General features: G+C 37.9%; 1 protein-coding gene across 1 annotated transcript; it reads right to left on the minus strand.

Annotated features, from left to right (window-relative positions):
* Positions 1–710: 710 nt before the first annotated feature.
* Positions 711–13,010, minus strand: LOC115922770 (ADP-ribosyl cyclase/cyclic ADP-ribose hydrolase 2-like). Its single transcript, XM_030982380.1, has 7 exons — positions 12,790–13,010; positions 7,999–8,128; positions 7,214–7,429; positions 5,864–5,940; positions 4,945–5,037; positions 4,208–4,294; positions 711–892 (listed from the first exon to the last, which is right to left on the minus strand). Exons 1-7 carry the CDS (start codon positions 12,993–12,995, stop codon positions 835–837), a joined length of 867 nt encoding a protein of 288 aa, XP_030838240.1. The 5' UTR covers positions 12,996–13,010; the 3' UTR covers positions 711–834.
* Positions 13,011–16,165: the final 3,155 nt, after the last annotated feature.

Below are 16,165 nucleotides of genomic sequence, written 5' to 3' on the forward strand. Positions count from 1 at the left end.
GATATCTCTATGCAGTGGCGTACACAGGATTTTTTTCAAGGGGGGGGGGGGGGGGTTAAAATCGGGCCCAAAAATTCGCAACGACTCAGCCGGCCGCTGAATAAGCGGGGGGGGGGGGGGGTAAGCGTACACATTTTCTTTTTCTTGAGTCCAAAAAAAATATCGCATCGACTCAGCCAGCCGTTGAATGCGCGGGGGGGGGGGGGGGGGGGGGGGGGGGGGGGGGGGGGTTAAGAGGACATTTTTTTGGGGGTCTCGAAACTTTGACATTTTGTCCCGTTGGGGGGGGTAAGGTCACCTTTTTAGGTCAGTCATTGGCCTTTTTTTTTTTTTTTTTTTTTTTTTTTTTTTAAATTATAAAAAAAAAATCTCAAAAGGGGGGGGGGGGGGGGTTCAAAAAAACATACATAAAACATACACATAACAAAAAAACTGAGGGGGGGGGTTTTAAACCCAACCCCCCCCCCCTACCCCCTGCCTACGCGCTTGTCTCTATGTATTCGGGTCTCTTCCTGAATGTTTTCTCTCTCGTCTTTTGCTTCGGAATCTCCCACGATAAAAATTAAATTAATAATTTAACATATTTCCCACATGCCTATAACAATGAAACTACACAGAATTGTAGTTAAAGGTATGCTTGAAAGATATATGAAATAAAAAAAAATTAAAATATTGTTCAGTTTCTTTTAAATAAATTTACGAAAATTGCTATTTCTACCAACTGACTGCTGTTGTGTTGTTGTGTGTGCATGGGGCAGACTGTGTGCACAGGCAGTGTGATCACCCTAGGATTAGAACCGTTGGCGAGCCGAAAGTCGCGGGGGCCGAATCTGTTTAGGGTCGACATGTTTCGTGTCCTGGATCCTGGATGCATTGAACGTGGCGAGTGATGCTGAAAATAATTGACAATTTGGAAATAAGGTATTATAAAAAGAGGAATGATAGATATCTTAAAAGATTTATCATAATATTCATAAATGATAAAAGAAAAAAGGAGAAGAACAAAAGAAGGAATAGAAAAAATATTAAAAAATGATAGGGCATAGAAGAGAGAGCACAATACAAAGTAAAAAAAACTGTATAAGAAGAAAGAAAAACAGGTGGCGAAAAAAAAAACGGAAGAGGGGGAGGAGGAGGAGGGGAAGAAGAAGAAGAAGAAGAAGAAGAAGAAGAAGAAAAAGAAAAAGAAGAAGAAGAAGAAGAAAAAGATGAAGCAGACGACGAAGGGAAGATACGAAGAAGAAGTGAAGATGAAGAGGGGTAGGAACCCCCCCCCCCCCCACTCCGGGGTCGGAATGACCGCATGCGTGTTACCAAAATGTCCGGTAAAGGGGTACTTTTCGTGCGACAAAGTCCGGCCCGAGAATTGTAAAAAAAAAGGGTTGTATTTGACTTTTCACCCGGAGATTTCTTTAAAAATGGGGTGTTTTTCATTTTTTCTCTCTTTGGACTCCTGAGAAATTATTCCGAATTTAGGGGGGTACATTGAGCATTTTTCCGTATTTAGGGGGGTCTCCAAGGCAGGAAAAACCTGCGAAAAGCCCGTGAAAGGGGGGTTCGGACATATTGGCAGTCCTCAGATAGGGGGTGCTTTCAAAAAGAGGGAACGAGCATACGCGTTCCCTAAATAACACTGAGTGGGGGGGGGGGGGGGGGTAGGAAGAATGGAAAGGATCGAGAAAAGATATAGAGATATTTGACTCATGGAGTAGAATAAAAAAAAGAAATATATTCAATTCAATTTTCAATTCAATTCAATTTCAATTTCAATTTCATTTATTGTTCAACCATCAAAATATATATACAATCAAAATAAGTTACATCAAGAATTAGAATAACGCAATGATGGTTTGGTAACCCCGGAGAAAGCAGAGCTTATAAAAAGGGGCCACCAATACATAAAAAGATAAACATTAATTATACCAAAAAATATCAACATCGAACGGCATTAATATAAACAAGGAAAAAAAAGAGAAGTACACTTCTGCAGCAGCAGCAAAAAACTGTATCTACATGACTACAAGAGGGCAGTACAAATGAAAGCGAACATATAAAGAAGGTAAGATTTCCCTGCTTAGCTTTTTTAATCTGGAAAGAGTCGAGCTGTTTTTGATATTGTTGGGGAGTTTGTTCCATAACTTAGGAAAATAAATTATAAATGAATTTTCGGCGACGGAAGAACGAACCTGAGGTAAGTGTATTAAATTACTTTGGTGAGTTCGGTAAGAATGAATTGAGGAATTCAAAACAAAGATATCGCTAAGGAGAGGAGGCAAGATTTTGAAGTTTATACATAAACACAAGAGAATTCAAGGTTATCAGGTCCTTTAACGGTAATATATTTGATTGTGAAAATAAGGGTTTTGTATGACTATTGAAGGGAGCATTAAAGATAATTCGTATTGCTTTCTTTTGTAAAATGCATAATTTATCTAAATGGGTTTTAAAGGTGTGACCCCAGACAGTATTACAGTAATTGAAATGAGGGAGTATAATGCTATTGTAAAGAGTCGTCAGAATAGACTGGGGCACAAAAAGTCTTAATTTAGAAAGAACACCAATAGATCTTGATATTTTTGTACAAATTGAGCTAAGATGTGGCTTCCAAGAAAGATATTCATTCAAAATTACACCTAAAAACTGCATATTATCGACCTTTTCTATGACATTTCCACCAATAATGAGGTTTGACAGATTTGACGGAACCCTCCTTCCTCTCGCACGAAAAATAATATACCTAGTTTTGTCAAAATTTAAAAACAATTATTGCAAGCATACCATTTATTTAATTTGTCTAGTTCATTGTTTGCTGATGATATAAGATTGTCAATTTCTTTATGTGATAATGAAACAGTGGTATCATCAGCAAACAAAGAGAAGTTTAGAATTGAAGAACATTTAACTATATCATTTATGTAGACGAGAAAAAGGAGGGGCCCTAACACAGATCCCTGAGGAATTCCACAGGATACATCCATTTGTTGAAATTTTGACACCATCGATCACCACATATTGATTTCTATGTAACAAGTAACTGACGAACCACTGAAGTGGAACCCCTCTAATTCCATAAAATTCTAATTTTTTTAACAAGATGTGGTGATCAATGGTGTCAAATGCTTTTGACAGGTCCATAAATACACTAAGGAAATAATTACCAACATCTATTTCATGTGATATAGTATTAACCAAGTTCAGTACGCCAAGATCAGTAGAAAAATTCTTTCGAAATCCAAATTGTTGGGGTATCAAAATATTGTTTAGTGCAAAAAAATTATACAGGCTGTCGTAGATTATCCTTTCTAACATTTTTGAAAAAAAAGGTAATAGAGCAATTGGTCTGTAATTAACAATGTCATGTTTGTCACCCTTTTTGTATATTGGAATTACCTTAGCGGTCTTGAGATTATCAGGGACAATACCTTGTGACATTGATTCATTGAAGATATAACAAAGAGGATCAACAATTGTATGAATGCATTCCTTAATGACACGTGCAGCAATAGAGTCCGAACCTGGTGCAGCAGATGTTTTCATGGATGAGAGAACATTGATTATTTCAGTATTGGAAGTCGGATTAAAGAACAGTGAACTTGGTACACGGTTTGATAAATAATCCAGAAAGTGAGAGGAAGAAGTTGGTATCTTTTCTTGTGTAATCTTTCCAATATTAACAAAATACCTATTAAATGCTTCAACAATAGATGCTTTACTAAGTATCTTATCCTGATTGTAATACATGTAAGAAGGTAATGTTTTGTTTCTTTTACCAAATAAATTGTTTATTTGAGACCAGGTTTTTTTCATATCACCTCTCAATTTTTTAAATAGGTTTTCATAATAAATCTTTTTGCTTCGGCGAATGATACTTGTGAATATGTTCTTATATTCAACGTATTTTTTTCGCGTACGAGTGTAACCCTTCTTCATATAACGACAATATAACTTTTGCTTTCTCTGAAAAGATTTTAAAATACCACGGGTGATCCAAGGTTTATCATGTTTTTTAAGTTTTACCTTTGTAAGGGGAAAACATATATATATAAAAATGAATAGAAGATTACATTCGAAAGTAAGATTGAAAGATAGAAAAGGAGAAAATAAAAGATATATAAATTATAGAGAGAGATGGACAGAAATAGAGAGAGAGAGGGCCGGGAGAGAGGGGGGCAGAGTAGACAGACAAAGAGGAAGAGAACCAGCTTACCTTGGATCGTCAATGCATTCAAATTTAATTCCCTTTGTCGCTACGTCTTCTTGTAATTGCAACAATGAACCTGTCACACACTTTTCTCTGTGAATAGAGAAGAAAAGAAATTTAATAAGACTACAGAGACTATCCAAATCGTTTTGTATTAAGTGAGAGTTAAAATACTTCGGGATCATACACCCCCTGGAAATTTCCGGATTATTTCGCAATAAACAAAAATCCCGCTCTGAAGTTTTCATTACTTTTTTGCAAGGTTCATTCATCTTTTAACACCAAATTGATGTAAATTAGGCGTTCCGGAATCGCATGAAAATGGAGAATAATAGTCCAGGATATCGTTTTTTTTTTTTACAAAATATATTTTAAATCAGGCATATCCAACATTCAAAATTAGACCATGAAAATTTGTAAAACAATGGCATATACAGGATTAAAAACAATGAAATGTATAAGTGGTTCAAAACAACAAATAAAATTCAGAAAATGAGGACAAGTCGTTATCCAAAATTTGCTTCAGCCTATTTTGACTATTACTTCCACTAAAAAGGTGGGGTTTATGTAACACCCTACTCCTAAATGGAGTTCTTCCAAACAGCTCAGCTTTAATCAGGTTGATACACAACATAATCATTACATGAAAAGAGGTGAGAAGAAGCAACAAAAGAAAATCATCTAAATCAGTTATGAGCAACAGTGAAGTCTAAAAATAAGTCATGTGACCTATGTATCCTTACGTCACGTCTCCGTTAAGGCTATGGACAACGTAAGCCGTCAGTGACGTCACTTTAGCTGGGTCAAGATTGGCCACCTCCTGGGGCCGAAAGAAGCTGAAAAATAAGGTTATTTGATTTATTATACTTTTTTTTGCTGGTCTTTTTCCAAAGTAAGAAACTAATACTTAAATAATCATGATAATAAACAAAAGAGAGTCATGTTAAAATAGTTAATATTTCTTTCTTGAACATCATGAATTAAAAGCATGGATAAGATGTTTCTAATTTGCTATGTCACCGTTATACATAAGCGTTCTATAAAAAGGTTTAAATTAGGCATCACGTTTTATATACAGAAACTCCGTAGGTCTAATAGGAAAATGATCAGGAAATATGCTTTGAACATTATTCTCAGAGAGAATGTAAAAAACGAATGTTTCGCCAGATCCGAAACTAGCTCATTTAGAACCGCCCCCCCCCCCCCACACCCCCACTCCGAGAACGGACGGACCCCATGCGTGTTACCAAAATGTCCGGTAAAGGGGTACTCTTCGCGCGACAAAGTCCGGCCCGAGAATTGTAAAATAAAAAGGGGTGTATTAAGTTTTCACCCGGAGATTTCTTTAAAAAGGGGGTGTTTTTTCTTTTTTTCTCTCATCTCTTTGGACTCCTGAGAAATTATTCCGAATTTAGGGGGGTACATTGAGCATTTGTCATGATTTAGGGGGGTCTCCAAGGCAGGAAAAGCCCGTGAAAAGCCCGCGAAAGGGGGGTTCGGAAACGTTGGCAGTCCTCAGATAGGGGGTGTTTTCAAAAAGAGGGAACAAGCATATGCGTACCCTAAATAACACTGAGTGGGGGGGGGGGGCGGGCATTAAGATCTAATTTGTGACTTGATTGGATGTGACCTTTTGACCTTGTCGCTATTCACCATCTTTACCTTTTTGGTCGATACGCCCCGTCTGCTCTGCTCCCATCCAGTATAACAGTGACCTCACCACTCGCTTGGCCAGCAAACTGAAACATAAAATCAAGTTGGGATGTAATCAAAATTAAAGTGAGATTTTTTAAATTACAAATTCACGGGAGCTGCAGACTTCACTCCCGAAACCACCTCCTATACAGTGCGTCCCCAAAAAAACTATGCACTTTTGAAATGGCTGCCAAATAAAAAGATATATGATTCTGAGGGAAAAGTTTTATAATTGTACGGAAAGCTCATAAACGTAACTTTCATATGACACCAAAAGGTCCGAAAATAATTCATGCTTGGGTGAGCACTGCTCACTTTTGTAAAGGGTATGAAAATTAGGTTGCGCAGGGGAATTAGCCTTCCAATTTTTGAGAGGTAAATCCTTTGGAGCTTACAAAATTGAGGGTGATATGATACATTCATGATTTGCTGAGTGAATTTCATGGTTTATTAAGCCACACTTTTATGCATGAGTGAACGGGAATTGCATTTTGTATTGTACTACCCGGATCGTAACTTTCCCTGGTAGATTCAGTGGTGTGTTTATTGGAGTCAGGGTAGGTGATGGTACATGTTGTAATTTCCATGTTTCAAACAAACAAACATCATGAATGTATCATATCACCCTCAATTTTGTAAGCTCCAAAGGAATTGCCTCTCACAAATTGGAAGGCTAATTTCCTGCGCAACCTAATTGTCATACCCTTTACAAAAGTGAGCGGTGCTCACCCAAGCATGAATTATTTTCAGACTTTTTGGTGTCATATGAAAGTTACGTTTATGAGCTTTCCGTACATATAAAACTTTTCCCTCTGAACTATATATTTTTTTATTTGGCAGCCATTTCAAAAGTGTATAGTTTTTTTGGGGGGACGCACTGTATACGCCCATGCCCCTGATAATCCCGGATACGCATCTAGTTGCGCTGTGAATCACTCAGTTGCATGTAGGATAAGTTTTGAAATATATCTTAATTGTATTAGCAATACCAGGCTCAAAGAATGCTTATTGTTTTGTAAGATCTTCAAAAATAAAGAGGATATAGTGATAAAAATGTTGTCGTGTTCTAGTGGATCAACATAGTAATGTGGATCATAACTGTGATAATTATGCAGCTCGAGCTAGCCCCAGCTGCAGCACAACGTCCTTTGCTGAAACAAAAGTTTGCCACTCTTCACCAAGGTGTAGAAAATGGTTACCCGGTAGGGTCAGCTTGGTTATATTAGGGTATAGTAATGTTTCTTTGTAGGCACCCTGCACATCCCTTGGGATGCACAAATTTAACGTGCGCAATAGAGTCATTTTTATTATGCTTACATATTGTGACGACTCTTTCCACAATGCATCTACATCGTTTTCACAACTGCCGAACGTCGGACAAGCGTCGTAATTTATCCCCGGAGCGTCGACCATGCCGCAGAAGGTCATCCCGTCCACAAGCCCACCAAGCATCGTGAGTTCGATGTTGGTGAAATCGGAGGACTGCCTGCCGATGGCCATTGCAATGCTATACATTCCTGAATAGAATAGTGTCTGAAACAAATAGAATACAAATCATGAGAATGATAAATTTCTTTTTTTCTTCTTCAAAATGTCTGTTGTTATCTTTGGTCAGAGACGGATTAATATTGCCGGCTACTTTTATTTCGTTTGAAATTCATAGTTGATACAATATTGTTCCCGTTTTTTGTTCTCTTCGTCTTTCTTTTCTTTTGCATTTATTTGAATCATTATCATAGACGACGTTGTTCCGGGGGAGTCAGGTACACCTCATCGAAATGGGAAAGAGAAATGAAAAGAAAGGTAAAGAAAAAGAAAAAGAGCTGTACTAGAGAGGGGCACGGAGGTAGATAGAGCGAGAGAGAGAGAGAGAGAGAGAGGGAGAGAGAGAGAGAGAGAGAAAGAGAAAGAGAGAGAGAGAGAGAGAGAGAAAGAGAGAGAGGAGAGAGAGAAAGAGAGAGAGAGAGAGAGAGAGAGAGAGAGAGAGAGATGGGGTAGGGGTAGCAAAGAAGTGAAAGAGAGAGAGAGATGGATAGGCGAGGTTGGGGTATGGGTAAAGGACATGCTGATACCATGGTAACTATGACATGTGGAGGACGAACCTGGTTATCGGCGAGAGGGACGAAGGCCATGCTGACAAAGTCATCGAAGTCCTCTGGCACGCTGTTACAAGGCTCCTGGTAGGAAAAACTCGAACTAAAGGCGTCCCACAGACCCGAACAGTTGTACAACCTGTGCGGGAATATAGAACATTAAATTTGAAAGACATTGCTTAAAATGCGAATCTCAACCTGCTCATTAAGTTCACTCAAATGAAGCACAAGGTGGTCTTTATAGACAGGTTCCTCTAATAGGGACTTTTAGATTTGCACGACGAGACTACCACGTGTGACATCCTTTTAAGGCAATGTTACGTCTTTTTAAGGAACTGCCGGGCACTGCCAGTGCCTTAAAAGGACGTCACATTGCCTTAGTGACTTGGTAACATTGTTGAAGGTTGATGAAAAAATTGCTTAATTTTTGTATAAAATGTTACTTACTATAATATTCCTTCTAATGTACTAACCCTTTGACATGCAAAAAATCTCAAACAAAAAAATTCTCAAACCACGAAGATATCTATGGTTTCCTTTGAAGAAGCCGATGTATGACACCCTCTAACAGTGATTAACAGTAAATTCTCCCAACCATTTTTGAATTTTCCAAACCGTTTTTCCATGAAAAGAAGACATAAAACAGGCTATACAAAATCTGTCAACACTTAAATGTCTAGAATGGAATGTAGAGCCATTTTATTGCTTTGTGACGAATTCCATTCACCTAAAATGTAATTAAATTGTAATAATATACACTGTTGGTCATAACGTTCCTGTTTTCACGAAGTGACGGTAGTGAGGAAAATCTGCACGCAAATTGTATTCGTGAAAATAGGGACGATAATGGTGGAATAATTATTTTTACCCCAGTTTAGGGAAGGATTTTAAAAATTTATTTATTTCTAATAGATCTAGATAATGGCATACATTCTCAGATTTTATTGAATATTTATTTACGAGTGTTTGTTTTGCGTGACTGCTAAATCATATGTATGCTACTATGCTAATCAGCTAGGGAACCTACGTCCTTAAGTCATAATTGACAGTAATGAGGATTAATGCCTCACAAAAGGGCACTAATATAGCTGATCAACACGATTTTTATCCTGGGGCCTCACAGTAACGAGGCTATTGCTAAGCCCCTGAATCATGACTGTACGCAGTGGTTGCTAGGGTACGCGGCCGCCCCCACAAACCCCCCAAAACGAAGAAAATGCAATAAATTGTCAAAAATTCATTGCATTTCCCCCAGGCCCCTAACAGGAAAAATTCCTCTGTAGGGCCATGCATTATGGTTCAAGGCTTGGCCACAAAGAGACATTGGCCACAAAGAGTGCTTATATTACATCCACAGGGGCATCCATATCAAAATTGTAAAGAATCACTATCCACCCAATTTTCAAAATTTCCCAAAACTTTGTATTACCTTTAAGGAATCGATCAGATCAGTTTTTCCCAATTTGTACCATGAATAATGGTCCGTTTTCACTCGAATTTTCAGGTTATCTTTAATTGTACATCTAGCATTGAACTCACTACCTTAGAACCACTATCTCTCATCTGAACAATGTTACCAAGTCCCTTTAAAAGGATGTCACACGTGGCAGTCCACGATCCGTCGTCGTGCAAATCTAAAAGTCCCTTATATAGTCCTCTGACAGGCTGTTACGAGGATCTTTGTAAAAAAAACTCCAGCTGAAGGTGTCTCAAAAACTCGAACAATTTTGAATTTGGATATTTATATCCCACGAGACCGACAATATTTTCCCTTCGGTCACCTTTTCTGAGGGTTCATGAAACTGACGGCCAGGGAGATCGAAATCTCGTGGGCCTCTTGTTAACTTATAGTTTTAGGGCTCAGAAGATTATGAGCGACGTAATTTAAATCTTTTTATTCTCCATGATTTATTTGTTTTGCTTCTCTCCTTTTCGTTGCCATTCTTTTTTTCTTTAAAAAAAACCCTTTCTGTCCTATCTATACAAGCCAGTTCACAGATACAATCTGCGCATGGGCAGATGAAGGTCATTTGTACCAAAATGGTAAAACATAGATGAATACAGGATATGCGCTCATGAAAGTTATGTAACATTATTCATTTATGCTCCAACGGTACATTCTATGATACGCAGGTGGAAGTATTCTTTTCAAGAGGTCAAACAAAAGGTATTCATGAAGCACATCTAGGACTTTGGCAGTTATTATTCTAAGATGCTCAAAGTGGAACTTCTTCATGTGTGAAAGATCTGTGGATATTTGGGGTCATTTGTACCATGTGATATCTGTAAACTCCCTTATTTCGTCATGATTTGCTATAATCCTTGATCTTGTTTATTTTCATCTTCTTTGTCTTGTGTATTTTGTATTTCGGTATTTTTGGAACTTTGCATTCCTTAATAAATGATTGTGTTGTTCATGTAAATTGTCCTTCTCCTGGAATGTCTTCGACCTATCACGTGCTTTGGTCCATCGCATCGTCAGGGGGGGGGGGTAGGGGGCGGCATCGTAGTTTCATGCCCCATGGGGTAAAAAGTTAATAATTCAATAACATTACTGAGGAGCAATTTCCCCTCTATCCCCGGCGACCCCCCCCCCCCCATATGATTATGATTGGCCCCGAACTACAGCAAGTTTTTTTTAATCGTTATTAATTTATCTCCATATAGCTCCGTTTACACTATGAACATGACAGACAATGAAAGCGGATAAAATATACAGTTCCTCAGGTAGACAAAGGGACATCCCTTCACTGCTATTATGTAAAACTGTGTAGAACAGGTGTCACATGCATAATCATCTGTTCTACACATTTTTACATGATAGCAGTGAAGGGAAGTTCCTTTGTCTACATGAGGAACTGTATATTTTGTCCGCTTTCTTTGTCTATCATCTTCATAGTGAATGGCCTCGTAACTGTGAGGCCCCAGGATCAAAACCGTGTCGATGTGCTATTGCCCTTTTGTTGGGCATTAATCCTCATTACTGTCATTTATGATTTAAGGGTGTAGGTCCCCTGGTTGATAAGCATAGTAGCATTCACATGCTTTAGCAGTCACGCAAAACACACATTGGCTAATTATTATTCAATAAAATCTGAGAATGTATACTATTATCTAGATCTATTATTTTTAAATCATTTTTTAAATAATTCCATAAATTGGGGTAAAACAAAAAATATTCCAACTTTATGAGGGGACGATTTGATATGAGGAGGAAGTGTGTTGTAGGCCTTTGCGTTTCTATACTTGAATGATCTTTTGAGGTAATTTGTTCTCGGTTTGGGTAATTTTATTTGAGCTCCAATTCGGGAAGGGTAGGAATGGGTTCTCAACTCAAATTCATTTCTTAAATACTCGGGGGTTAGATTATTCATAATTTTATACATAAGAACAAGGGAATGATGATTTCTTCTTTTATCCAAGAGTTTCCAATTAAGAGCGTTATGCATTTCCAAAACAGAGACATAAGATTCGGGTTTTATTTGAAGTATAATACGGCCTGCCCTATTTTGCAATTGTTGAAGGCGATCTGTATATTGCCTGAAAGCTGCACTGTAAATAACATCACCATCATCAAAATACGGAAGGATCAGTGAGCTATATATTAATTTCAGTACCGATTCACTTAGAAATCGCCTTAGTCTTCCTAGAAAGCCTACCCTTTGACCAATTTTCTTCAACATATTGTCTATATGTAAATTCCAGTTTAACTTTTCATCAACTAAGACGCCAAGGTACTTGACATGATGAACTTGATCTATGGAGATGTCATTCAATGAAACTCGGAGGACATTCTTTTTAGATATCAAGTGGTTGCTTCCAATGAGCATACAAACTGTTTTTTGACAGTTGACACTTAATTTGTTTTGGCACATCCAGTAATACATATTTTCTAGGTCTGAGTTCAAAGATAATTCAATTCTATCTATAGAAGGATGTGAGAAATATAAAACAGTATCATCAGCATACAACTGAACTTACAGGTTTTTATACATTTTACTAAATCATTTATATATACGATGAAGAGCAGTGGTCGAATGCAAAGTAACCGTGATACGTTAGTAACTGTAACGATTCCTTATTTTCTCATTGAAACGTGTCAGTGAACTTAGTATTTTTTACCTCAACTATTAAATAAAGAATATATCGTCCAAAAAAAGAGAGTGAATAATCTATTGATTAGACATGAACACAAGAAAGAAAACATTGATTTTTACACCATGTGTAACGAAGCTTAAGGATGCAGTAATAAAAATGACTAGATGAAATTAAGATTTGGACCCTATTGGAAATAATCTATTTACTAGCTATCAGGGTCATCTTAGCCTCTTGTCGATTGCCCTGGCGCTGTTGGAGTCCGTAAATTCTGGCGAGCGAAGCATGCCAGAGAAAAGGCGCCGGTTTCTCTGGCGAGCGAAGCGAGCCAGAGAAACTCCAACAACGCCAGGGCCATCGACAAGAGGCTAGGGTCATCCAAAAGTATACGACAATGGATACTTCTGACATTTTTTTTCGAGATTTTCATGTACATTATATACTTGGCGAATATAATCAGTCAATCAGTTAATCGGTCAGTCAATGCAATCAACCACCTTACACTCAATCCAATCAATGAATCAAGTAACCTACCAATCAATCAATCAAGCAATCAATCAAGCAATCAATCAATCAATCAGCCAATTTTTTAATCAATCAATATGTAAAATGAAATTTTACAAAAAACATACCAGTTCGGTAGCTTTAGTATAATCGTTATATTCAAAATTGAAAGTTCCATCGATTGGAATATAATGCACTCACCCTGCCTGTTCTTCAGAGCAATATTCGCAATCATAACAACGACCGAGAAAGATTGCTTTCAAGTTGGGCGTCGTGCCGTCACCGAGATCCGACGGCAACAGAACACCGGAGGAGTTTACAACAAGAGACGCGGCGACGATCACCAGAACGAAAGCCTTGTTGATGTAGGCTGGAGCGCTAGGGGATAAACCGTGGAGAGAATGCATGACGTCTGTTTGGGGAGAGCGTACGAAACCTTTTGATCGCAGATGGTTTAATGCGGTACTTCACAGAAGGTGTGTCGTCGCGCGCTTTGGATGAGAACGCTTATTGGTCAAACTTCTCAAACGAGCAGAACGGGCGGCGTATTTTTTAATTTACACGCAAGCGTATATGGAATTTTACGGAAGCGTTAAAGTGCCATTCTACTTGACGACATGACGAGATATTTCATCTTGTCAAGTCGACTTAATATCCATATCATGTCGACATGTAAAGATATTTAACCTACCATGTCGACTTATCAACTTTTATTAGTCGACATGGCGAAATAAATTATCTTGCCAAGTCGACTTCACAAAAAGTTCATGTCGTCATGGCGACATAAGTTATCTTACCATGTCGACTTCTAAAAAAATACATGTCGTCATGGCGACATATATTATCTTACCAAGTCGACTACCCAAAAAGTAATGTCGACATGGCGAAATAAATTATCTTGCCAAGTCGACTTCACAAAAACTTCATGTCGTCATGGCGACATGTATTATCTTGCCAAGTCGACTTCACAAAAAAGTTCATCTCGTAATAGCGACATAAATTATCTCACCAAGTCGACTTCCCAAAAAGTATATGTCGTCATGGCGAGATATGAAGTGTGACGACTATTTCATGCAGCGCGCGTATATGGCAAGCCCTTTGTGTAAAAACCAGATAAACTCTGTTTTTCTCAGAGAAACTCAGTTTATCAACAGATAAACAGAGTTTATCAGATAAACAGAGTTTATCAGTTGAAAGACTGAGTTTATCATTGATAAACTCTGTTTATCTGTTGATAAACTGAGTTTATCATTGATGAACTGAGTTTATCTGAGAAAAACAGTGTTTTTTGGCCTTTGATAAACATTTCTAGACGACATCTTTTTGGTACTGGACGTCTTTCTCCAGGTCAGTGACATTTACTTTGAAGCTTGAATCCGCACCTGTACATCTTTGCTTTGCTTCATTCAGAGTAGTACTACATTCATCCATGTATCTAGAGATACAATATTAACAAATAATAAATGAGTGCAAAGCAAAACTTTCCTTTATACGCTGGAAGTCTGAGGAGCCTTTCAAAAAGTAAACCTGAAGCAATTTCTGTAGCAATATTGTGTGCTATTTGTAGACCAGGGCCCTTTTGCAGCCAACATCAAATACTGTAGAACTTTGCAGGAATTATGAATATGTCATGTATGTGAGAAATGTAAACATAAGCAGTGTCCTAGTATTCAAATTATGCAAGGAAACCCGTTTACCTTCTAGACTTCACTCTCAGACACTATTGAGTGACTGACTGACAACTTTTTTCTTTGGTAAAAACAAACATAAAAAGAGCTGTAACAGGTACATGAGCTTTTGTCTACATCAATAACTCACTACTTGTAATGGCCAAAATTAAACTGATTGAATCTCTGTGCAGCACAGAACGTACGACCATTCGGTAAAAGGGTCCGAAAATAAGACTATTACTTAGGTGATTGCAATCACTTAGTCGATTCGACAACTAATGGTCGTTATTTTCCCACTAAAAGCGATTTTCAAGCCCTTTCGTTTTGAGGGAAGTTCTAAGTTAGTGTTGTCTTCCAAATGCCGTTGGAATTTAACCTTTTGTTTTATTTTGGCCACTGAGCAAATGGTACCAATGGTACCTTTAACACATATAACGTACCCTTGGCAGCTCTTGTATTCCTGGTGCTGCAGAGCATCTTTTCCTTTTCTGAAATAGATATTTGCGATGCGAAGATAGCAGCTGACTTTAGCGTCGCATTCAGGCATGTTTCTCAGAGAAACTCAGTTTATCAGAAAAACTGTGTTTATCAATGATAAACTCAGTTTATCAACAGATAAACAGAGTTTATCAGTTGATAAACTGAGTTTATCAGAAAAACTCAGTTTATCAGTTGATAAACTGAGTTTATCATTGATAAACTCTGTTTATCTGTTGATAAACTGAGTTTATCATTGATGAACTGAGTTTATCTGAGAAAAACAGAGTTTATCTGGTTTTTACACAAAGGGCTTGCCATATACGCGCGCTGCATGAAATAGTCGTCACACTACATACCTCGCCATGACGACATATACTTTTTGGGAAGTCGACTTGGTGAGATAATTTATGTCGCTATTACGAGATGAACTTTTTTGTGAAGTCGACTTGGCAAGATAATACATGTCGCCATGACGACATGAAGTTTTTGTGAAGTCGACTTGGCAAGATAATTTATTTCGCCATGTCGACATTACTTTTTGGGTAGTCGACTTGGTAAGATAATATATGTCGCCATGACGACTTTTTTTTTTTTAGAAGTCGACTTGGTAAGATAACTTATGTCGCCATGACGACATGAACTTTTTGTGAAGTCGACTTGGCAAGATAATTTATTTCGCCATGTCGACTAATAAAAGTTGATAAGTCGACATGGTAGGTTAAATATCTTTACATGTCGACATGATATGGATATTAAGTCGACTTGACAAGATGAAATATCTCGTCATGTCGTCAAGTAGAATGGCACTTTAACGCTTCCGTAGAATTTCACAACTAATACAATAAAACCGCGTGCAAAGAGTATAGACTGAATTTTAAACCTTAAAGATACTATGTCTAATGTCGAATCTAGGGGAGGGGGGTTCGGCGGTTTAAACGCCCCCCCCCCCCCTCCTTGGGCGGCCAAGTGGGAAAAAGGGAGGAAAAGAAGAAAGTAAAAAAGAAAAAAAAAAAGTAAAACAGTAAAACGGCGCGATTTTTGGAAAATCCTGGATCCGCCACTGGGTCAACCCCCCCCCCCCTTAGCAAAAAGCTAGATCTGCCCCTGATGTCCCTTTTGCAGCCAACATCAAATTCTGTAGAACTTTGCAGGAATTATGAATATGTCATGACTTTTGTATGTCCTATAATTTTAAAAGTTAGCAGTGTCCTAATATTCAAATTATACAAGGAAACCTATTTACTTGCTAGACTTCACTGTCAGACACTATTGAGTGACTGACTGGCTTTTTGTTTTCCTTCTTTGGTAATAACATACATAAAAAGAGCTGTAAAGGGTACATGAGCATTTTGTCTACATCAATAACCCACTTCTTGTAATGGCCAAAATTAAACTGATTGAATCTTTGCGCAGTACAAAACGTACAA

This window comes from Strongylocentrotus purpuratus, unplaced genomic scaffold (assembly GCF_000002235.5).
Source record: "Strongylocentrotus purpuratus isolate Spur 01 unplaced genomic scaffold, Spur_5.0 spur5_scaffold_12, whole genome shotgun sequence".
NCBI lineage: Eukaryota > Metazoa > Echinodermata > Echinoidea > Camarodonta > Strongylocentrotidae > Strongylocentrotus > Strongylocentrotus purpuratus.